Raw genomic sequence first — 22959 nt, 5'->3', positions numbered from 1 at the left:
TATCGTGTCAGGCAAAACTTTTGGCTCTTATTACTTAAAACATGAGGCAATTTGGGAATAAAAAGTGATATTAGAAGGTCACCTCACCTCACCTTTCATATAATATAATAGACATAGTATAAATACGGATTAATAACGTGGATTGGTTCAAGCGGTTCGACGCTTGTTTCTTTTAAGTATGGTCTCAGAGAGCTTTAATTCCTTAATGGGTTGATTCGGCTTGAACTGGATTAGTCGAGACCCAATGTGATTCCAGAGACCAGGGTACACATTTGGATAAAAGGATTAATAACAAAAAAACTCAAATTTTTTACATCTTAATAATTTTAGCACGAACTTTTTTATTTTGCACAAAAAATCACCAACTATTAATTTGATAACAATATTAGCATGATGTCAATATTTTATTAATTTTAACTGGAATTGTTGACGCGTATAGATATGTATAAAAAAAAATATACTTTTATATTCACACGCAATATCGATGCACATCCCATTAATTATTTTCAAGCTTAATACAAATTTGCTTGACTTGTCATTTGTTTTCTCGGATACAAAATGAGTGAATTATTGGTAGCGAAAGATAATCATCATAATATTATAAGACTATAAACTATTTGAAATATGAAAATGATATAATACTTCAATTAATCTTTAAATGATATAATAGTTCTAAATTAACTGATGGGTTAAGTTCAGGGTGTAAATTGTTATATAATAAACTTCAGGGTGCGAAACAAATTTCCCTCCATTTTATTATTTATTTATCCATGTGAATTTTATCGGGAATCCTGCCTTTTTTTTTGAGATCTTTTTTGCCCTATATTTCTTCCGCCAGTCGTCCTTTTTCCGCTTGTCATTTTCTTCAATTGATGATATATAACGGAATCGCCTTCCCCTTCCCACTACCAGCAAGCAAGCAAGCAAGCACTCCTCTTGAGCTGACTGCGCCTTCTCCTTCAAGCTCTCTTTACCGGTGAGCTTCTCCCTCTCACCCAGTTCGTCTTCCTTTCCCTTCCCCCTCTGCAGCTTAGATTCATCGCATTCTCGATTCTTCCGAGTCCGTGCTCCTCCGATAGCCTCTGTTTCGTCACCACGATCTCCACTTCGATTGCCAATCAGTGCGCGATCCGTCGGCGAATTCCGCTACCGTAAAGGTTCACGGTGTCCTGTTATGTTAGGTAGGATCTAGCATTGCTCGATCAAACTCTCTGTTGTTGTATGAGCTGATTGAAGCAGAGTCGCCGTCGGTGTCATTTGACGTTCGAATCATTCGATCTCTTCACCTCCTCGGTGTCTCACTTGGTCTTGTCATGCAATGATTAAGTCGCTGGAATCATTAGCGAGAGAGAAATCGAGAATGTGCGTGCTCGCACATGTAGGATGCAGGAGTCTGTTCAGCTCCACTGTGCATGTGGCCGTGATCTCATGATTTACTGATTGTATCAGGAACAGTAGCAGTACGAGTTAGATGGAGAATGGTTTCAAGGAGAACGAGGAAAAGCAAGCATGGCCTGATTCTTCTGGACACGAGGTGTGCTGTTAACCTGCTGGTTCAGAGATTGCTGCTGAGCATGAGAGAGTTTTGATTCCTGCCAATGCGATGATTCGGTTAGGCTAGTTGTGGCTTCATTTGAGTAGTGACAGTTTCTGCATCTCTCTTAGGTTCATGCTGGGAAACCTCCTCCATTGACCTGGCAACGGAAGCTAAACTGCGGGGAAAAGTATCCTTCAATATTTACATTGAGGCTTCAAGAGAAACTGCATATGGTGCGTCAGAGATTTTTCGATAATAAAAAGATTAATCTATGCTGTGGTCATAGCATGATGATTTTTGTAAAGAGGGACTGCCGGGACAGATTTATGAGTTTAAACTTGTAAAAAATGTCATGATTACTAAAATAAAAAATAAAAATCTTTATGGGAGAATTTCACTTATCTGTATACTGTTTAGCTATTATTAAGATTATTGTTCCACTCATCAGATTAATTTACTAGAAGTGATTGCACGTAATGCCGCCCTAGTCCCAAGTGCTTTTCTAGAAAATTAATCCAAAGAAGTGAGTAGGGACAGCCACGTATGAATTGAAATTGTGATTGTGAACTGTTATCCTGATTTAAAATTAAAGTATACTCAGGGTTCAGCAAATCATTCTTATGTTGCATTTTTTTTTTCTGGTTTTTGTTGAAGGCTCCATTAGGTGTTCGCTTGTGGCGTCATTCTAGCAGAGAAGAGGCCAAAGGAAGAGTAAATAAATTACCTCATCTGATTTTTTCTCTTTTTTGTGGAGATCTTGGTCATTTTTTGGTGTTTGATTATAACCGTAGTTCCTTCAAATGATTTCTAGGCAACAATATTTGATTTTACCAAGAAGCGCTATTTTACAAGTCAACATGGCATTCCTCTTGGTGGTATTGGGTACGTGGTTACAAGTTTTACTCACAATATGATGAACACATGCAAATGCTCATACAGTTTTCATTTATATTTGTAATTCCTCCTCAGATTTACGTATTTGATATTAATTACTTGGAGGATTTTAGTGCAGGGAGTATTGGTAGAACTCACAGGGGTGAATTTCAGCGTTTCCAACTATTCCCTGGAATCTTTGAGGATGTTCCCATTTTAGCAAATCAGTTCTCTGTAAGCGTGCTTCTCTAGAATTGACCGACTCTTGTACTTTAGGCATTATTATAAATCAAAGTCTATTTGCTGGTACTTTACTAGTTGGGGTCAACAGAAATGATGATTACTTCATGAAACCAGACTACAGAGGAGTATAAGAAACACTACATATTAAGAACAACACCTTGATAAAGTTCTTCCATTATGCATCTATTTCTTGATTGTCTCAAATTTTCCTGTCATTTCACAGTGTAACAATACTGTGATATTACAATTCCAAATATTATCATCTTACCAACAGTTCTCTTTCTTCAATCACAAATGTTCACTGAGAGGACTTTTTGGTCTCCATTGTAGGTCTTATGAATTTTATTGTGATAAACATAGGATTTTGCCTCTGAAAATGTTCAGTAGATACAATAAATAGAATTTTTTGCAATTCATGTTATGGAAGATCATATGAAGGCCTCTCTGTAGTTCCTGTCAGTGCCTAAGATTTTGTATAATCTGAACCTTCTGATGCAATGCGTAATGATTATGCTGGAAGGCTGTATCTTATGATGTACGTAAACTGTGATTCCATGATTATTACATTTTTTCCGAGCAACAGAGATATTTTTCACCATATGTTTTTACTCCAGGTTTTTGTTTCACGTCCAAATGGTAAAAAAGTTTCTAGTGTACTGTGCCCACGTAGCTCTCAGTTGCCAAAGTAAGCTCCTGGCTATTGTAGGTAGTATATAAAATTTATGAATTTTTAATTGTTATTGAAATCTGGAGAGTAGTTATCGATTGCTCTTGGAATGGTCCAGAGCGAATGCCACTTCGGGAATCGAATGTTGGGATTGGAACCTGAATGGGGACAAAAGTACTTACCATGCTTTGTTTCCACGGTCATGGACGGTCTATGATGGTATTTACCATAACCACAAATTTGCATAATACTTCCTTCCTCATATGGCTTATGATTCTTATGCAATCTCCTTGTATATTTTCTGATTCAGGTGAACCTGACCCTGAACTTCGAATTGTTTCCCGTCAAATATCTCCATTTATACCTCACAATTACAAGGAAAGCAGCCTTCCTGTCTCTGTATTTACATTTACGGTAAGTAAAAGACTTGAGAAGCAACTTGATTCTACCAAACTTTCCAACTAGTGATAACACTTAGCAAGTTATTGATTGTTTTGTGTTTCTTATAGCTCTCAAATCAAGGGGATACTCCTGCAGATGTAACCTTAGTTTTCACATGGGCGGTACGTGGTGAAATCTCTTGAAATTTTTATTTACCATTATTAGTTTGTAGTTCCTTAAACTTCCTTGAAACATTCTCCAAACCGTGAAATGTCCAAGTCTGATTTATGATGGTATGGCTTGCTTTTCATTATTGGATCCATCTTGTGGTTCCTAAGAGATGGAAAAGTAATTGAGATGATGTGGAAGGAACTGCTTTTCATGCACATGAATTTTCAAATTCCTCATCTCTTCTAGCGGTTTTGATATTAGTAACTACTATGGTAAATCTGTAGATAAATGCTAAAACCTATTGCCGGCTTATTCTGGTTGTTGTCCTTTTAATTGTACAGAACTCGGTTGGGGGAGTCTCAGGATCTTCGGGTCGACATTTCAACTCTAACATACCGTAAGAGACCTTCAATTGACCTACTTTACAACTCTTCACATTTAGTAGCTAGTAGTTACATCTCCTCTAATTCTCAAGTTTTGTCGATAAATTCTAAATTAGCATTTGCTCTATTTTTATGCAATAAAAATTCTTTGCAGGGTCAGGGATGGAGTGCACGGGGTGTTGTTACATCACAGGTATAATCTTCCATCTAGACAGTAATAATAATCTTGGTTTGGGATTATCAGCCAAAATGTCTATGACTGATGCAGGTTCCTCCTTGCAGGACAGCAAATGAACATCCACCAGTTACTTTTGCCATTGCAGCCAGAGAAACATCAGATGTTCACATCTCTGAATGTCCTTGCTTCTTGATATCTGGTGATTCTCAATGTCTCACTGCAAAAGATATGTGGTTTGAAATTAAGAAGGTAAATATGAGAAGTTGTAAACTAAACTTGAAGTAAATTGCAAATGCATTGGATTTTCCAATAAAGACGAGTCTGACTTCAAGAGTATTAAAGTTGGATTTGATGTGGGCTTAAATTTAATTCTCATCACAGTGTTTCTTCAACACATTAATTCTTGTGGATGGGGAGAAATAAGTTATAACAGCAGATACAAACTAACCATAATTTGGTCATCACTGGTAAATAAAGGATAACTGTTACTCTTTCATGCTAAATAAATCATTATGAGCTGATACAGATATCTCCAACAGTTGTCTTCTTTTGTTAAATTCTTGTAGCATGGAACATTTGACCACCTCAACTGCCAAAAAATCTCTAAGCATTCAGAACCAGGATCATCAATTGGAGCCGCTGTAGCAGCCTCTGTAACTGTTCCTCCTGGCAGTGTCCGTACAGTCACGTTTTCACTTGCATGGGATTGCCCAGAAGTGAGATTTTGCGAGAAAGCGTACCACAGGTGATCTGCCTTATAATCAAAGTTTTTTAAGGTTCAGCTTCTAGAATGACAACATTTACTTAAATGCAGGCGTTATACAAAATTTTATGGCAAAAATGGGGATGCAGCTGCAAACATTGCACATGATGCCATTCTTGGTAATGTTAACGAATTCACCACTGTGCTTAATATAGATAGAAGTTCTTATAGTTGCAGACTACGGTGTGATGATTGAGATCCATTCCTTTTCTGGTAGATTCTATGGGGACTGGGGACTGAAAGATGTCTTTCATGATTGGAAGACTTACTAAATCTAATCACATCCAGTTAATATTCTTCAATGGTTTCCTGGCTATGTGAAAGTACCTGATTCTCGTTTTCGATATATCGTGGTTCAAGAAGAAATGTTTATATCACACTTGCACGCTATTGCTTCCTCCTGCGTTGGCTGCGTTCTGTTAAATGGTGTATATCTATGTACACATTTAGGTGTTTGCAAGAGTTTAGATAAGCAACTCAAGGATTGGGAAATGAGGGGAAATATCAATGTCTTGATTCCAACTAACAAAATGATGAAATTGGTTGTTTGTGTAGTTGGAAGTGTTTATGCATTGCATTTAATGAGATATATATATTGTTTTTTTGATTGTTTTCCACCAGAGCATGCTAAGTGGGAGTCCCAGATCGATGCATGGCAAAGACCAATCCTTCAAGACAAACGGCTCCCCGATTGGTAACACTAGATAATTTGTGTGAAGATGTGGTTTGGATCTTCTTACTGATCTCAACTGATACAAACAGTTTAGCACGTTGAAATGCTCTTAGTCTCTGAATTATTTTGTCTGACAGGTACCCAGTTACTCTTTTCAATGAACTTTATTATCTTAATTCTGGGGGCACCATCTGGACAGGTTTGTAATACCACTGTATCTTTCATTGAAAACGACGTTTCTTTTGTCCTCTTCCCAATCGCCTGAGCCGTTGGTTGCTTGATTAGATGGATTGCCTCCAAAGCAAAATCTGGCGGCAAATGGATACAGAAGATTTTCACTTGACCGTGCATCTTCCAAATTCAAGAACTTGTTAGTTGATGATACCGCTACGGTTATAATTGAGAGAATGGCATCAGTACTTGAGCAGATTGATTGCCCTGCAGCATCAAATTCTGCTTTTGGAACAGATTTGCTCCAGGAAGGAGAAGAAAATATCGGCCAGTTCCTTTATCTTGAAGGAATGGAATACCTCATGTGGAACACGTATGATGTCCACTTCTACTCATCCTTTGCACTACTCATGTTATTCCCGAAGCTAGAGCTCAGCATTCAGCGAGACTTTGCTGCTGCAGTGATGCTACGTGATCCCGAAAGGATGCAAATCATGAGTGATGGAAAGTGGGTTCAACGGAAGGTTCTTGGTGCCGTTCCTCATGATATTGGACTGAATGACCCATGGTTTGAGACAAATGCTTATAATCTATATAACACAGACAGATGGAAAGACTTGAACTCAAAATTTGTTCTGCAAGTGTATAGAGATTTTATTGTTACTGGGGATAAAAACTTTGCTCGGGCCGTGTGGCCCTCTGTTTATACTGCTATTGCTTACATGGATCAGTTTGACAAGGATGGGGATGGAATGATTGAGAACGACGGGTTCCCAGATCAAACTTACGATGCTTGGTCTGTTACTGGGGTAAGTGCATACTGTGGTGGTCTTTGGGTGGCAGCCCTTCAGGCAGCTTCAGCCATGGCACGTGAAGTCGGCGACCTTGCTTCTGAAAGTTACTTTTGGGCCAAGTATCAGAAGGCAAAGAAAGTGTACGACAGTTTATGGAATGGTTCCTACTTCAACTATGATAACAGTGATTCCATAACTAGCAAATCCATTCAGGCTGACCAATTGGCTGGACAATGGTGAGTACCCAAAAAAAATAAATTACTTTATATGCTGAGGTCGTTGATTATTCCCATTTTGGTTCATTTGGTTCAATCATAACTATGGTATGCTAATCATATTACTTACCAAAAAATATATATAGGTATGCTAGGGCCTGTGGGCTTCTTCCAATAGCAGATGAGAAGAAGGTCAAGTGTGCTCTCGAGAAAGTGTACAATTTTAACGTCATGAAGGTGAAGGGAGGGTCACGGGGAGCGATGAACGGCATGCTGCCTGATGGACGAATTGACATGTCCGCGATGCAATCAAGGGAGATCTGGGCAGGTGTTACATATTCCGTTGCAGCCGGCATGATTCATGAGGGAATGACTGACATGGCATTTCAGACTGCATATGGTATCTATGAAACAGCCTGGTCAGAGAACGGTCTCGGGTGAGTAATCTGCTTTCTTTTGTCCAACCTCGTTGACATTTTCACCTGTTCTTTTTGTGTGTGTGGGTGCGTGTTGGGGTCTTGAGCTCTGTTTGGATGCTTAAATAGCCAGTTTAGCTGTGGGATGTTGATGATCGTAGTACGCTGCTAAGTTGATCTTCATAGCACTTACCCACCCGAAATTCTATGCTTGTTTGCAGTCTTGCTTTCCAGACTCCGGAGTCATGGAACAACAATGACCAGTACAGATCTCTCTGCTACATGAGACCATTGGCCATATGGGCGATGCAATGGGCCTTATCAAACCCGAATCTCCATACAGAGGAACCGAAGCACGAAGAGGATGAAGAGACTATATTCATGAAATATCATCCCCGTTTTTCAAGAGTTGCTCACCTTCTAAGGTTGCCTGATAAAGATAAGCCCCGAAGCTTCTTCCAAACTCTTTATGATATCACCTGCGGAAGATTGCCCCTAAATTACGTGTTTTAACTGCTGTGGAGTTGGGCGGAATGCCCTTCTCGATTACGAAATTGTTCATGATATTTTGATTGTAAACCGGATTTATACTCGATTGTTGTCCAACTTATGATAAGGAGAATGGGATGCGGCATGGAAAATAGTTTTCACATTGCTTGATAAGATACCAAATGACATGGCATACCGAAATATTTTGTTGTAGTGTTTTTTAACGAGACAGTAACGATGCCTGTCTTTCTACAAATATTGGGTGAATGCCACGGAATCAATTTTCGAGACCAAACAGTTTCCCGTAAGGTTTGGTTTCCTGGTTCAACAGAGAATGTGCTGTGATTGTTCACGTCAAAGCCCAAAAGTGTGAATGCTGATATGTATTGCTCTCTTTACTATAGAAGTGTCCAAGTTTGACTGCACTGGACAAGTTGTGCTTGTCTTTGTCTTCCCGGCTATGGTGCGTAATCTCCCACCCCACCCCCACCCCCCACCCCCCTCAAAATAAAAGAAAAGGCTGGGGAAGGAATAATATACAAAATATAACATAATGTTTGTCCGAGTTTCATTGAATGCAGATTATTGGAAGCCATCTCATGATGATTAGAGTATGCCAACGTCAAAATTAGGTTGGTGCATCCCGTGTCTCTCAACCAAAAAAATTATAATTTCAAAGTCTCAAGATGCTCCCGTCATTGGTTAAGAAAAATTTAAACATGACTAAAACATATATTATACAGTATCATTCAGTATCATGTTTACTATGTTACGAAGGCTAAAATATATCTGTACTGTTTATACATTATACATTTTTCTTAACATTTGATTAGAACTAACTGATACTAATTTCGAATGTTAGTCCTTTGGATGACTTCTCCAATTTAAAATTTATTATTTTAATTTTATTCTCAATGCAAAAGAGAGAGAGAGAGAGAGAGAGAGTCGTCGTTCGTTGCCGATAATAAAAAAAAAGGTTTTCTTTTTTCTTTTTTCTTTTTCAAAAGAATATGTGAAACTATAAAAGTCAACTGAAAAGCCGGCCACCCCCAGATCGGAAAAGAACACAGAGGGGGAGAGAGAGTTATGACTCGAATCGGATTCACAATCACAGGGCGAAGAAGAAGATCTCTGCAGCTCAGCTTCCTCTTCTGCTGCTTCTCTCTATGTCTCCTTTCAGGTCTCCTTCTTCTTCCCCCGGTTCTCCCGTCGCTGCAACCTCTCTTCCGTTTCAATTTCCTTCTGCTCATGCAATCCGTTACGTGTTCTGCTTCCATTGCTTGTTCCTCCAACAGCTTAAGCTTGTTTGTTTAATTTTAATGCAATCCGATCGCTTGCCTCTCTGCCTCTGTTCGATTCTTCAATTTCGTGGCGGGGTGTAGAATTCTGGTAATGGATGGTTCGTAATTCCTATAGCAATTGATTGTGATCGAACGATGTTATGGATGGTCTATGTCTCGTGCGTGTGTGTCCACATTGATCTTGCCTAGCATATAGATTAGTCGCTTTATGAGCTATATAATCGGAGCTCTCTCTGGTATGAACTATGAACTACTCCATGTTGAATAACCATCGAAAAAGAAGCCAAACGGATTGGGCCGGAACTTCGTGTACTAGATTGTTGGAACGAGATGGTTGATTGCGCACGAGGAAAGGATTGGGCTGTAACTTCGAGTCCTAGAAGGGAAACTAGGATGAGTATAGGACAGATTTGAGGGGCTGAGCCCGAGAAGATATTGCAGAACTTTTAGAGAAAATCAGATGTTACATGCAAAGGCTTCGGATTTGCTTATGTAGAGGATTGCCTGGTCCTTCTTGAAGAAATCAATCTGGTTGATGCTAGAAGATTACGATAACAGAGAATTTCTTGATTCTGTTACTTCCTCCTCTTCCATTCAGAAGGCTGCTGTCTCTTTTGGCTCCTAAATTTTACTATCGCGAGTTTTTGAATGGTCTCCGTGTTTAATATATTTGTAGGCCTAGCGGATGACCCGTCATCAAGTTCGAAGAATACAGCCAATGCTGCAACGGATAAATCTTCCGGTGCCTCCGCCGGGCTCAAGGTGCTCATTGTGTTTATGGGTTTAGTGGCTGTCGTGGCATTCTTGGTATTCCTGTTCAGATTGTGGCAGAAGAAGAAGAGACAAGAGCAGCAAGCGAGGTTCCTCAAGCTCTTCGAAGATGACGATGAGCTCGAAGTTGAACTTGGCATCCGGGATTGAATTAACAAGTTCTTGCAGTGTCGAGGCACTATTCGTTTGAAGCAGTGTTAAAGGTCAGTTTCTTTCCCTCATACAAACAGCCCAATATGCTCCCCCACGGGATGACTAGAGAATTGGTAGCTATACATGGCATAGCCTTTTTCATCTGTCATGAACTTTCCTGTAGATATTATAGCAGTTGGCCCAATTGGTGGACTTAGTAGATGGAATTCTTAGTATTTCAAGGAAATTTTTGGCTCTCCGTTTGTTCTTGGTACCTTTTCCATTTCAAATGCCACCCAAAATTGCCGATCTTTTTTATATGTTGGATTGTTCATGCTCCTCGTGACGTATCCCATAAATAACAGATAAAATGACATTATGGCATTTGGAGCTTAGGATTTGAGTGGACCAAAGATTGGATAGCTGGGAGATTCATTCCTAGGGTTGCATGTGTCCTCCGACACACTTGTGATGTAAATATTTCAGAATAAAGTTTTGAAAGCAACAGAACTTTAATGAAATACCTTCTTTTAAAAGCTTTAAATTCATGGGTCGTGATCTATTCTGGAATTCGTGATTCTTGATCGTTCAATTCACCTCTCTCGGACGACCCCTGTTGCCCACATATTTCAACGTCTTCATGGACTCTTATTCACTTTTCTTGGCCATCGATTGAATTGGATGGTGCCTCTTATTACTAACCATTATTTGGTTCGTCGATAAACTGTTTCTGAGTAGAAAAATTCATAAGCACAATGCTATGTTCTGTCCTATGACACCTTATTAGACAGAACATCGCGTTGCTTTTGTTGCTCTTATCAAACTATTTTCCTTGGAGCTTCTTCCAGAACACGGTTTTCACCATTTTCTTTTCCTCTCTAAAGTCGTAACCACCGTTTGCTTCGAGGAAGAGGAAAAGCCACGGAACATAATTGATATTGCTTAGGCTTTGGAACTTCTTTATTATGCCCTCCAAACTGACAAGGCATTAGATGACTGAAGTGTGACATTGCTCCATTCTTAAAGGGAAATTGTGGGGACCACAAACCCCACAACTTGTAGTTAACTCCAATCCCTCCATGCCCAATTATTAGGTCGAATTTGACACTCTCTCCCGAGACTTCGATTGTCTCACGGAAAAAATACTCCGTGCCGTATCGGAAATGTATGTCGGAAATGCCTTCTCTATAAAGTATGCCAAGATCGAGTGTGGAGTTCAATATGCATGTTGCTGACGGTTCATATTGAATCCTTATCGTAACAGTTGAAATGATTGCAAACTGTAGTACGGGAGGCAAGTCGGTGGACGAGGCCCGTTATTAGTCGGTCGTCTCTGTATTTGGGCTATGTGGCGCCCCAGGTAGTTTCCATCCTGGCATAGCAACTGATACTTTTTATATCGAAGGGTGCTAGTGCTAAATGTATTAGGAATTTGTCTTGTTGACTTTTACATGCCCATATATATAAGTCCTCGCACGGTTGGCCGGCACAGGGAAAAGGCGAACTTTGGCATTACGGAGGAACGCGATGCCTAAAACATGCAAATGATCATTCGAGAAATTCGGTCGATCGAAAGCATGAAATATTTGCGAGAAATCAAGGTGACAGGGAGTGTCTAATGGATCAAAGTCAGCGGGCTTCCCGCATGGTTGTGCTTAACCTGTTCGGGTTCGCATCGACTGTGTTTTAGCGAACAACTGTCTGTATTGGTATCGGTAAATGTCTCGATGGATTCCGTTTCGACATAAAATGATGGTGAGGTGAGGTTGTGGAGGAATCGATTGAATGGTGACAATATTATTGGTGACACTAATTGGGAAATACGAAAGCAATGTACAAGCATTAGCTGAGGAGTGCTTTCCCAAAACGTATAAATGATATTGAGTGAAGTGAAGTGAGCATTTGGTGGGGGCTGTGATCAGATGCTCACATGGCTCCCCCCAATTCCATTGCACCTGCATTTAATTTTTATTTATATTCCATTAGCTTCGACTCAATCATGAATCAATTATTTCATGTTTCGTTATCTGCTATTTTCATATTTCTCTATTAAATAAGATTGATATTTTTTGTTTTTCCGGTTTAAGAAAGACCCTAACCTTGCAAAGGGAAGGAGAAGGATACAATAAATACTATTAACTTTCAGGCAAATCTCCTTATGTTGAGCACATCATAAAAAATCTCGAATCCAACCATTTGGCTCGTACATGCAAACTTTATTATTGCGATACCATATCTCCTGTCAGAAGAATCTAACACAAGTCTAAGATTTTTTGGCCTTCTATTGAATGTAATAGGCTATGGACATGAATACAATCTCTTACTAGGAATCGGCCTCGATCGCGATTTTGGAGCTCGTTAATGTGATTGCGATGATATATGCGTTGAAGACCTAGCTAAACGAAGACTAGGTCATTTTCATATTGGGAAATCATTCAATTGAATAATCGAAATATTATTGATCAATACAGTCAACAATCCATAGGAAATCCGTTCGTTCTTTTGTGAAGTTCGTATATTATACAAGTTTCTTCCGTCTACTAAATCAGTGATGTGGCGGTCATAATCTGCATGATATGCATACCGAACATGCAAGTTCGATAAGGTAGGCCGCAAATTGAGTTCTGGCAATGAAATTGCAGAGTAGAAGATCCTGAAATTCGCATAATCCAAAGCGAATTAAACTGCGCACTGAACATGCAAGTTCGATCGATCGAGCCACTTGAAGTCGTCACATTGCTGGCCCCAGAGCCTAACAATTGTCGATGTTAATATTCTTTTTTTTTCCCTGGAATATTGTCGATGTTATGTATATACATCTGTAAATGATAAAATAATCCTAATGATATCCGTAAACATGTTTATATGCTTTTGTGAACGTTAGGTGGCAACTAATTAAACGAATTTTACCATTATATCTTATCAAAAAGAAAAACTTTACCATTATATGTATTATTATTTTAATATATGAATATATAGAACCGACCAATTAATCTAAGTAAAATCGATTCGTACATCAGAAATACCGAAAGATGGGGACAAGGCGTGAGGCCCGAGAGGCATGGAGCATCCGATTATTTCTGCTGAACAATTTTGTTTATTTGTTTTTTTTTCCAGCGTCTCTATTGTATCCGAAAGTCGCATAGGCTAGGTTAATTCAGTTCAAGCCTAATTGAGTTACTAAAGGTAAAACTCTTCAAACGTGAATTTTCTCCATTTACAAGATTTGAATAAAAAAATTACTTAAAAGAAATAAGTGTTGAACCACTCGAACCAAACCACGTAGACGTAAAACTTTGCAATTTTTCGGTGGGAAGAAGAGAAATACAATGAATTTCCCATTTATAATTAGACAGATTCGTTCAAACACGTCATACTGGGACATGTCATGTGTGGGTATTTATATTAATGGGGGATTATATTTTGGGAAAGATTTTTCGTCCTTTCGATTTTGAAGTCAAACGATTTTCACTTCGTTTTTCCTTTCTAATAGAAAAATTAGGTTGAAGAATTTGACACCGCCATAAAAGAAAATCACAAGGTTGAACTGTATATATATCGTCAATCAATTTGTGGTTCATGAACACATATTTCCTCGTTCGAGTTCGAGTTCGGGGAAATGAAAACTTAGCCCTGTCATGATGAGGCTTAAAAGCATGAATTAGAAGGTCGTCACCACAAAATACTAAAACATAATGCATTGTAAAAAATGATTTGAAAATTAAGAATGGTTTCGATCAACAATATGTCTTATTTTCTCAATTGTACGTATATTAACACATATATGTTCCAAATTTATGATCAATCAAGATTAACAATTAGTAATGCTTCGTAGTTAAGCATCCTCGGCTAAATAAATTGTCAACTTCCTGCATATATAGGTTCTCCGGTCGCGGCCGATAGTTCAACAATATGAATTTGTCTTTATAAAAGTAATCTGATATTTTTCCTACGGTTTATAACGAAAACTATATATATATATATATATATGTCAATTCTGATGAGAATATGCCCGATTGATATATAACCGGGAGTGATATGCAATTACGTGTAAATGACAACTGATGAAAAGTACAAGCATTAGCTAGCATGATCAAAGTTAGGGGACAGCATGATTAGGGTTTAAGATAGGAGACCAAACCTCACAAACTCGAACTCATTTCTTGACACATATGAAGGGGGAGATGCCAACCAAAATATCCATTTATAGGGCAAGCATATATAATCTATACGCACAATGCATCAATAGAGAGACACGATTTTATCAAAATCACTTTCCCTCTTCATCCTATATATGTGTGTGCGTATGTTGTGCTCATATACGTGGAAACCACCAAATTCAAATGTGTTAAACCTTAAAATCATCAAATACAACTTAGACTGTATCAAGATAGATTGGTTCAAGTGGTTCAGCGCTTGTTCTCGTTTAAGTAATATCTTGAATTTGAGTCATTACGAATGCAGAAAATTCATGTTAAGAGAGCTTTACCCCTTAATAGGCCAACCGGGCTCGAATGGATTAGTCGGTACCTAATTGGGCTTTCGGATATCGGGATTCACACCGAAAAAGAAATACAACTTTGGTTGTGTATGCATGTAGCTCTTCTCCCTTTCATTTCTTGTGACTTATGCTGTCAAGGTCATGTTCACCTCCCAGAATAATAAATGGCAGCACAAATAGCTAGTAAATCTTCTCCAGGTCGATAAGTTAACTACTCGTGATATAACTCACTACGATTTGTCTGCATTTTTTTTTATATATCACTACGTACATGTGGTCTGATTCCAATTCTTACAAATATGAAACTTTTTTTAAAATATAGCACTCCCTATTAATTAATTATTAAAAGGATAATCTTGTTCATCATGGTTCGTCTGCATTTAACCTATCATCGCATATGGTTCAATCTCGCTGCAGCTGCCGCAGCCAACTGTTATAAAAGGCCAACCTTATCCAACGAAAGCGTACATGCATGATTTACACACTCATATATAACTCTTCAATTTCTGAGTTTCTTGATTTTCAGATAATAAACGTGAGGAAAGAGTGTATACATTTCTTTCGTATATCTCTTGAGGGCGTATTAAGATCCGATTGATCCTTACTGGTCAACACGAAAACCATATACACAGTCATGTATAAGTATATACATACACATATATATAATTACTTGTATGTTTGGAGGAAGGAAAGGGGGGAGAAAAAGAGTTTGCAGTAAATAGTGCGAATAGGCACCTGCAAAAGCTGTTCCAATTAGCTAAAACTAACACGTCTTGCATGAGTTTTTGGCAAACAGGCAGTCCATCTCTCTCTCTCTCTCTCTCTCTCTCTCAGTCTCTCTCAGTCTCTCTCTCTTTCTGCCTATTTATATCTCTTCCTTTTCCATTGAAATAGCTTTGGGCTTCTTGGGAATTCGTGTTCTTTCTTTCTCTGTTCTTTCCCCCCAAGAATCCCAAAAAAAAAAAGAAAGAGGAAAAAAGAACCCCCGTTTTTTTTTTTACGAAAGCTGAAGAAGGTTGCCTGAGAGAGAGCCTTCATCAAACTCAAGGGTTTGTATATTTTCATGTGCCTCTTTACCTTTTCTTGTTCATGTGATTTGATTGATACACAGTAATATATATCTATATATATATAAACCCTTTTAAGAGAAAAAAAATGTTTGCTTTGGTACCTCTCAGATCCCTTCACTTCTCATCAGTTCTTTGGCTTGCACAAGTTTATGTTTAGGTTCATGAGATCATCACTGAGTGCCAGTGGCCGTCATGCTGTTTCTTCATGTTAAAACCCCCCCCCCCCCCCCCCCCCCCCCCCCCCCCCCCCCCCCCCCCCCCCCCCCCCCCCCCCCCCCCCCCCCCCCCCCCCCCCCCCCCCCCCCCCAACTTTTTTTTTCGTTGGGGGTCTTTAGGGGGGGGGATGAACGAATCCTCCCTCATGTATCAAAGTACTTATTCCCTCAGATCTCTCATGACCTGCACAATCTCTTCTCCTTCCAGCATGAAAGATCTTTCTTTACTTAGTTTGTCTTTGTTTGGTTTTGTTGTCATCTCCCCCAAAATCTTCCCTAGATTTACCATTTCCATTGCTACTAAAGATCAATCACTTCTCTATATCTCAATCTTTCGAAAAATCGACGTTTATTCGGTGCCGGAGAAGACAAGCTGCCGGCTTTAGAGCTTACAAGCTGCAGCTCCCAAAGACCGGATATTATTTCTGTAATAAAGAAAAGTATTACATCGAACAACCACTTCTCAGGGTCTCTCGAGCAAATTTTTAAGAGAACTTCTTATTTAATAAGAGTTCAAAGAGATCGAGTGAGGGCTTCCATAAAATCGACGTATCGATTAATGCATAGGTTTTCTTCTTTTGTTTAATTTGCTTTATTCAATATCCCAGAGCAAGCTTTTGTATAAGGTTTCAAGACGAACCTTTTACCATCAATTTCAGAATCACCTCGCTCGGGAAATCTTTGTTGATTTAATGCCCTGGATTTTGTTTCCTTTTTCTCGATCGTTATTCAGATAAATGCGAAACATATGGACGTCGGAAACTTTTCAAGTTCATATAAGGTTTCGCAGCTGCTCCCCAGTCGTCTCTGAATCTAACTTGCTGTTCCACAGATTATTTACTATCCATGTTTTCTTAAAGGAAAAAAAAAATTCATTTTTCTTATTTTGTTTTTACATTTCTCTCTTGACTTCTACTTCTCTAATACAGTCTCTTATAAAGCCTAGAGACGAAAACACGAAACCCTAGCCCACATTACAGTACTAGCATTGGGTGAGATATGCTCTTCAATATATATATAAAGAGAAGTTATATCTACTGATCATCAGCTTTCTCTTGATCAGGATGGGGAGAGGAAAGATCGAGATCAAGAGGATCGAGAACACGACGAACCGTCAGGTCACGTTTTGCAAGCGTAGGAATGGATTGCTGAAGAAAGCGTATGAGCTCTCAGTGCTCTGCGATGCGGAAGTTGCCCTCATCGTCTTTTCCAGCAGAGGCCGCCTCTATGAGTACTCGAACAATAAGTAAGTCCAGATATATACTTCCGTGTTTGATCTCTTTGTGTACTTTATTCTACCATCATATAATTATAATTTATCTTTTTTTTTTTAAATTGCTTCTTCCTCTACACCATTTTCCCCTTTTAATCTACATGCTCTCACTATATATGCTAGAGAAATTATTATAAGTATTTTTTTGACAATTTATTGTCATATTATTACATATTATGCTTTCTCCATGAATTAAAACAAAATCTACATGGCTTATTTGGGGGTTCATGCTTGAAATATTAACTTTTAATTTTTCAGTTCTGTTAAAATTAAACACAAAATTAAATTAAATAAACATATAGTTCTTAAACCTCAGATCAAATAAACCCACTTTCCGAGTTTAAAAACTGTAAATTTTAATTTTAATTTACTAGAATTATATAAGAAAATATATACTCCTGAATAATTTCCCCCATTATTTTGGGTCTATTTTTTTGCACCCATTTTAGAAACTGCAGCCTCAGTGTGATAATTACCCTATGATTATGGCCATAAAATTCAAAAAAAAAAAAAGAAGAAGATTAATTGGACGGTGAATTTATGAGATAGTGAAGTTATAAGGATTGAACCTTATATAGCAAAGTGAATTGGCATCAATGCCCTCTGGCAATGGTGAAAAATGGATACAAAAGTATCCATATAGTGAACGCTCCATTTATTACACATATACTCATAAACATGCCAGAACTTTAGCCAACAGATTGATATCTTAACTCCAGTCGACCATATTAATTCCAGCAATTACATAATTTGTGCCTTATGTCTTCCAATCAGCACAAGATATTGATCCATGCCAGTAGCTAGGTCTTGTGGTGAAATGCAGGTTTTCGCGGTTACACTAATGCTATACTTGTAGATTAATTAGACATTATACCATTGGGGCGTCACTGCTACAATGTCGCAGCAATTAATAGCTTGAATTGAAAGACCCCCCCCACATATATTGCAATGAGCATGCATGTTTCTGTTTCAATGCAATGCAAATCCAAATGGAATTTGTATATATACAAACTGATCGTATGACTAAAATCCTCGTGGCCAATTCTACTGATCGAGGCAGATATGTGGGCTAATTTATAATAATTTTTACTTACGAATTATAGGAAGGTGAATATATTATAGTAGTGTTCTACAGGCTTGACGATCATGATACCGCCAGACCAGTTTTGCATGCAACAATCCTTTACTTCTCCCTAAACGTTCCCTTCCTTCCCTAGCTTTCTCCCTACACGTTCCCTTCCTTTCCTAGCTTTCCTCAAAAACTCAAACTCTCTCTCTCTCTCTCTCTCTCTCTCGCTCTATCCATCTATCTGCTCCTCAAAATGACTTTTTCCATTAGCCTTTCTGGAGATGTATTAAGTGCACTCTTACCCTCCGTTTTGATAGAGAGAAATGGGAGGGAAAGGGAGGCGAAGGGTTATAATAGAAGAACCTTTGTAATATATGTTTGGTGCATAATCAATGATGGTCGGCAATTGCTTGAGATTAAACTCATCTTGAGGCGAGCAGGCAGTTGCTACTTCTCCTTTTCGGTTAATAGATAAGACCATCTTTTATATCATTGGCACATTAATTATTAAGACCCAAAGTTTTACTAGTAGATGGTATCGCAGTTCTGTGGCATGAGAGGTCCTTATCAATGTATATAGGTCATGGTGATGCCCCCTTTTTTGCGTCATCTTGATCAATTTCAGGTTTGAGTGAAATGGTTTCAGACCGGTCGATGTACATGATATCTAATGATAACTCCTGACAGTGCCAAGTTTTGCTGAAAAGAGACCTCATCGATCGATCATGACAAGCTGCTAAATCCGAGACAAGCAAACCTAACAAGCCTCTATTATTATTTGTTATGTTCAGTTGATTGATCAGTTCAGTGTTCCTCTCCTTTTCATTTAATTGCTTTCGGGGGTTCCCTACTTTCTGCTGATTTAATTTGTCTACCCATCCCCTTTCCATCTCCTTGCCAACGTTTCACTTTCCAAATTTAGCTTTGAGGTCTCTTAGCCCTTTGCTTGCCATTCTTCCGTGAAAGTTTCTCGCTCCCTCTCGAAAGTTGAATTGAAACCCATCGTGGCATCTAGTCAACAGACAATGGCAGTCAATGTCCTCCCTCTGCACATATTCTCTGTCTCAAAGTTAGGGTTTGAATCAATGAAGCTAAGCAGGAGAATACTTCTCTCACATGAGATATAGATCCAACTTCTACGCGTACTATCTTTTCCCAAGGACAATTCTATCATATCAATACTAGAGAGTGGGGTCAGTACTGATCTTACAGTTTAGAGGGACCTAACGACTTTCTGAGAAAATAATAGTAGAATTTCATCAAGATCCATGTAGTTTAGGGAAAGCCTTTATTAGATTTAATATGAATTATTAAAAGAGCTAGTAGGGAATATTGCATCGCGCACGATAATTATTTTCGATGGATTACGGCGTGAGTTTATATGTAAGAGTGTGAAGTTTATTTTGTCTCAATTTTTCCTTCGACCAAAAGATAAGGACATCGTATTGTTCTTGTTTTGGAATATGCAATTCTAGAACATACAAAATACATTTAGTCTAGTATTTCCAACATGCGATGCTAGCTTAAGAGGTATACTCGACCATTTTCATTTTATGTCAGTCTCTCCCGAGCCTCCTACTAAAACAAATGCAGATGAATACACATATACATACATATGTACACATTCTGAGTTTGGAGTTTCATTGTCATTTCAAATAATCCCATGGGGTGTTAATGATTGATAGAGCCATTGACATATCGAATGCTCACATAACTTGGAAATTAAAGATCTCATATAAATCCCCTTGTAACCCAAAAATAAGATATCATATAGATCTATTTTACTTCATCTGTCAAATGATAATATGCATTATAAAAACTCACAAGAACTGTCTCGTGGTTAGGGCCGAACAACGCTCAAATAAGATGAGTATCGACCAATAAATTGAGAATACCCGTAATCTCACTGAAAATATGTATCCCATGTATTTCAAAGAATCTCATCACAATTGGATTTTTTTTTTCCTGATAAGTACTTGCGGCTGTATTCTATTGTTTGCTTTCTGTCTTGTTCTTCTTTCTTTTTCTTTCTAGACTAGATACGATCTAATTTTTGCTTTATGACATATATTCTTGCAAAGAAATGTGATAGTGGGTATATAGAAAAGACTTTGCCTTTTCTCTTTATTTATCTTGACTTGTACATGATAGTGGGTATATAGAATGCATGCACCAATGTGTAGCTTCTTAAAGCCATCCTGCCCAAAATCGACGTTCATTCTCTTCTCTATATTACTTTTTCACATCCTTTTTAACTCCAAGAAAGCCGATTGGCTAGAGTCTAGCTAGAAGTATTTCGGATTCAATGGACAAACTTCCCTTTATGGATTATCGGTTCTAAATGATAGTTAATTACGTAATGGGTCATATCGTTGCTTTATTAATATTGACGCAATGGTTAATTGATCGAATTATCATCATCATCTTACAACCATGTAGTTGTGAGTAATATGTCACTCACCCTCTTTAGTTATTGTATTTTTCCTCTGCCGGCATACATTATCTACATCTTTGCCACGTTTAGTGATTACGTTACTCAGTAGATATTTACTTACCCTGCATCACATCATCGAAAATTATTAAGCTTTACAAGTTATTGAATATTGTTTAGCAGCATCAAGACAACTATAGAGAGGTATAAGAAGGCTAGCTCAGACAGTGCGAACACGACTTCTGTCATAGAGATCAATGCTCAGGTAATATTTACTTGTGGCTGTTGTCTGATCTAGTTATTACAAAATATTGAAAACAAGCAGCAAATTTCATTGTTCCTTCTCTAGATTTGCATATTTTCTTCTATAAGGAACTGATTTATATATTTTGTGCAGTTCCTTCCATGCTCAATGTATATGACATATCTCTAATTTATCTTTTTGTATATATGTAGTATTATCAACAAGAATCAGCCAAGCTGAGGCAGCAGATACAGATGCTGCAGAACTCTAACAGGTAAATCACTTTCCCAAAGATTTTTCCACTTTCCTTGAAATCGACAAATTCGGCAAACAATATCACAGTAGAACTATACTATGTATGCACTACGTACAAAGAATGAAGTTCTACAAACAGAAATATTGTACGCCAATAAGGTATCATAAAACATTATGCGACCTGGCTTTGTGCTGATTATGTAGTGCACATTATGCATGGCAGGCATTTGATGGGAGATTCTTTGAGTGCCCTTTCTGTGAAGGAACTGAAGCAGCTAGAGAACAGGCTCGAGCGCGGAATCACCAGAATTAGGTCCAAGAAGGTAACCCTAACATAATCTTTTTTTTTTAGTGCAATCCCCTAATGTAATTATTTACTATATAGTTTTCACAACGTCATAATTTGGATAGATATTCCTGTTTTTAATTTTACTTTTAGTAGTTCATCTATTTTTACTCTTACTTGGACAACTCCTGATTTGTTTTCATCCTTGTTGAACAGCATGAAATGCTGCTTTGTGAGATTGAGTACTTGCAGAAAAAGGTACTTAATCATATATATATATATATCCAATGTCTCTTTCCTCTCTCTGTGTCTTAATCTTGCAAATGCTCCATCACCATCTCCATTATAGCAAGAGCTCTTTCATCAGTTCATAATTTGTTTCACAGGAGATTGAGATGGAAAATGAAAGTGTGTACCTTCGCACCAAGGTATGTAAAAAGTCGTATATGTGTGCGTAGCTGCAATATGCTCTTGATAAAATCTGAATATATACATATGAGATTTCTACTATACTCTCTCTCTCTCTCTCTCTCTCTATATATATATATATATATATGAATTCGCTTAATGATGCCATGCATAGACCGGAATTTGTTTTTTTACATGTTTTGAAAAATCTAATTAGACTTTTGCTTGAATCACCACTGTCCAACAGATAGCTGAGATAGAGAGGATGGAGCAAGCAAACATGGTTCCGGGCCAGGAGATGAATGCGATTCATGTGTTGGCTTCCCGCAATTTCTTCCCCCCCAATATGTTGGAGGGTGGGAATTCCTACTCTCATCCTGATAAGAAACTCCATCTCGGGTATGAATCAATAATTCTATGCATACTAGTCTAGATATTCTATGGAAACTATAGCATCTCGTCAGGTATTTTAAATGTTCAGTGGGTCATCATACTTTTGATAAAAAGTGTCATAAAAAATACTATGATCCACCAGAGTATTTATTATAAGAAGTGTCATCAAGTATACGCTGGTGGATCATCGTATTGTACTGTGACATGGAAGTGCTGATAATAATTCAGGTTTAGCGTACAAGATGTTATGACATGAGAGCATGTATGGTACTTGGTTCTGGAATAAAATGTACGTGCCTTCATGTTTATGCAGGTAGAAGTCCCCTGAGCTGATTCCGGAAAAAGGCATCTCTTGTGCGCGAAGTTCGTATGGTTATAATTTATAATAATAGTTGTTCAATGAAAGGTTAGTGTGGTGTTTGAGTGTTTAATTAAAGCTGCACCGAAGCCTATAAACTTCCTGCGACTCCTGAATTAGTACGGTCATCGGACTAATTGGACAATATGTAAGGCTATGTGTTTGTGGGCATTTTGTATGTACTACCACCGATGAATGAACTACATATACGAGAGATTATTCTATGTTTATGGATTGATTCTGAGAAAGAATGGAAGTCGGGTTCAATTAGAACAAAGGGTCGCATTTTAACTACATG

General features: G+C 38.1%; 3 protein-coding genes across 8 annotated transcripts; all 3 read left to right on the top strand.

Moving 5' to 3' along the window:
- The first annotated feature begins 831 nt into the window (after positions 1–831).
- LOC116203590 (non-lysosomal glucosylceramidase-like) lies at positions 832–8155 on the top strand. 4 transcript variants are annotated; one of them, XM_031535385.1, is made up of 20 exons: positions 832–976; positions 1450–1534; positions 1666–1770; positions 2192–2248; positions 2349–2419; positions 2545–2644; positions 3268–3338; positions 3439–3539; positions 3631–3734; positions 3830–3883; positions 4214–4269; positions 4410–4448; positions 4538–4682; positions 5000–5178; positions 5248–5315; positions 5818–5890; positions 6007–6068; positions 6155–7070; positions 7196–7486; positions 7687–8155. In XM_031535385.1, the coding sequence occupies exons 2-20, from the start codon at positions 1472–1474 to the stop codon at positions 7976–7978; spliced, it is 2847 nt and encodes a 948-aa protein (XP_031391245.1). In that variant the 5' UTR covers positions 832–976; positions 1450–1471; the 3' UTR covers positions 7979–8155. The 4 variants fall into 4 exon arrangements, with proteins under 4 accessions (XP_031391245.1, XP_031391247.1, XP_031391246.1 ...); XM_031535387.1 differs by having other exon boundaries at positions 879–976; positions 1456–1534; XM_031535386.1 differs by lacking the exon at positions 832–976 and adding an exon at positions 1026–1181.
- An 820-nt stretch (positions 8156–8975) lies between these two features.
- On the top strand, positions 8976–10497 carry LOC116203591. The gene is made up of 2 exons (XM_031535389.1): positions 8976–9134; positions 9932–10497. The coding sequence occupies exons 1-2, from the start codon at positions 9041–9043 to the stop codon at positions 10174–10176; spliced, it is 339 nt and encodes a 112-aa protein (XP_031391249.1). The 5' UTR covers positions 8976–9040; the 3' UTR covers positions 10177–10497.
- Positions 10498–15547: 5050 nt separating this feature from the next.
- Positions 15548–22909, top strand: LOC116205684 (agamous-like MADS-box protein AGL11). 3 transcript variants are annotated; one of them, XM_031538319.1, is made up of 9 exons: positions 15548–15708; positions 17008–17190; positions 20898–20982; positions 21174–21235; positions 21440–21539; positions 21719–21760; positions 21889–21930; positions 22158–22309; positions 22617–22909. In XM_031538319.1, the coding sequence occupies exons 2-9, from the start codon at positions 17009–17011 to the stop codon at positions 22618–22620; spliced, it is 669 nt and encodes a 222-aa protein (XP_031394179.1). In that variant the 5' UTR covers positions 15548–15708; position 17008; the 3' UTR covers positions 22621–22909. The 3 variants fall into 3 exon arrangements, with proteins under 3 accessions (XP_031394179.1, XP_031394176.1, XP_031394178.1); XM_031538316.1 differs by lacking the exon at positions 22617–22909 and having other exon boundaries at positions 20901–20982; positions 22158–22358; XM_031538318.1 differs by lacking the exons at positions 15548–15708; positions 22617–22909 and adding an exon at positions 16174–16936 and having other exon boundaries at positions 20901–20982; positions 22158–22358.
- The last annotated feature ends 50 nt before the right edge of the window (positions 22910–22959 follow it).

This window comes from Punica granatum, chromosome 4 (genome assembly GCF_007655135.1).
Source record: "Punica granatum isolate Tunisia-2019 chromosome 4, ASM765513v2, whole genome shotgun sequence".
In the NCBI taxonomy this organism is placed as follows: Eukaryota; Viridiplantae; Streptophyta; class Magnoliopsida; order Myrtales; family Lythraceae; genus Punica; species Punica granatum.
The sequence above is the reverse complement of the archived record's forward strand: the minus strand, read 5'-3'. Positions and strand labels throughout refer to the sequence as shown.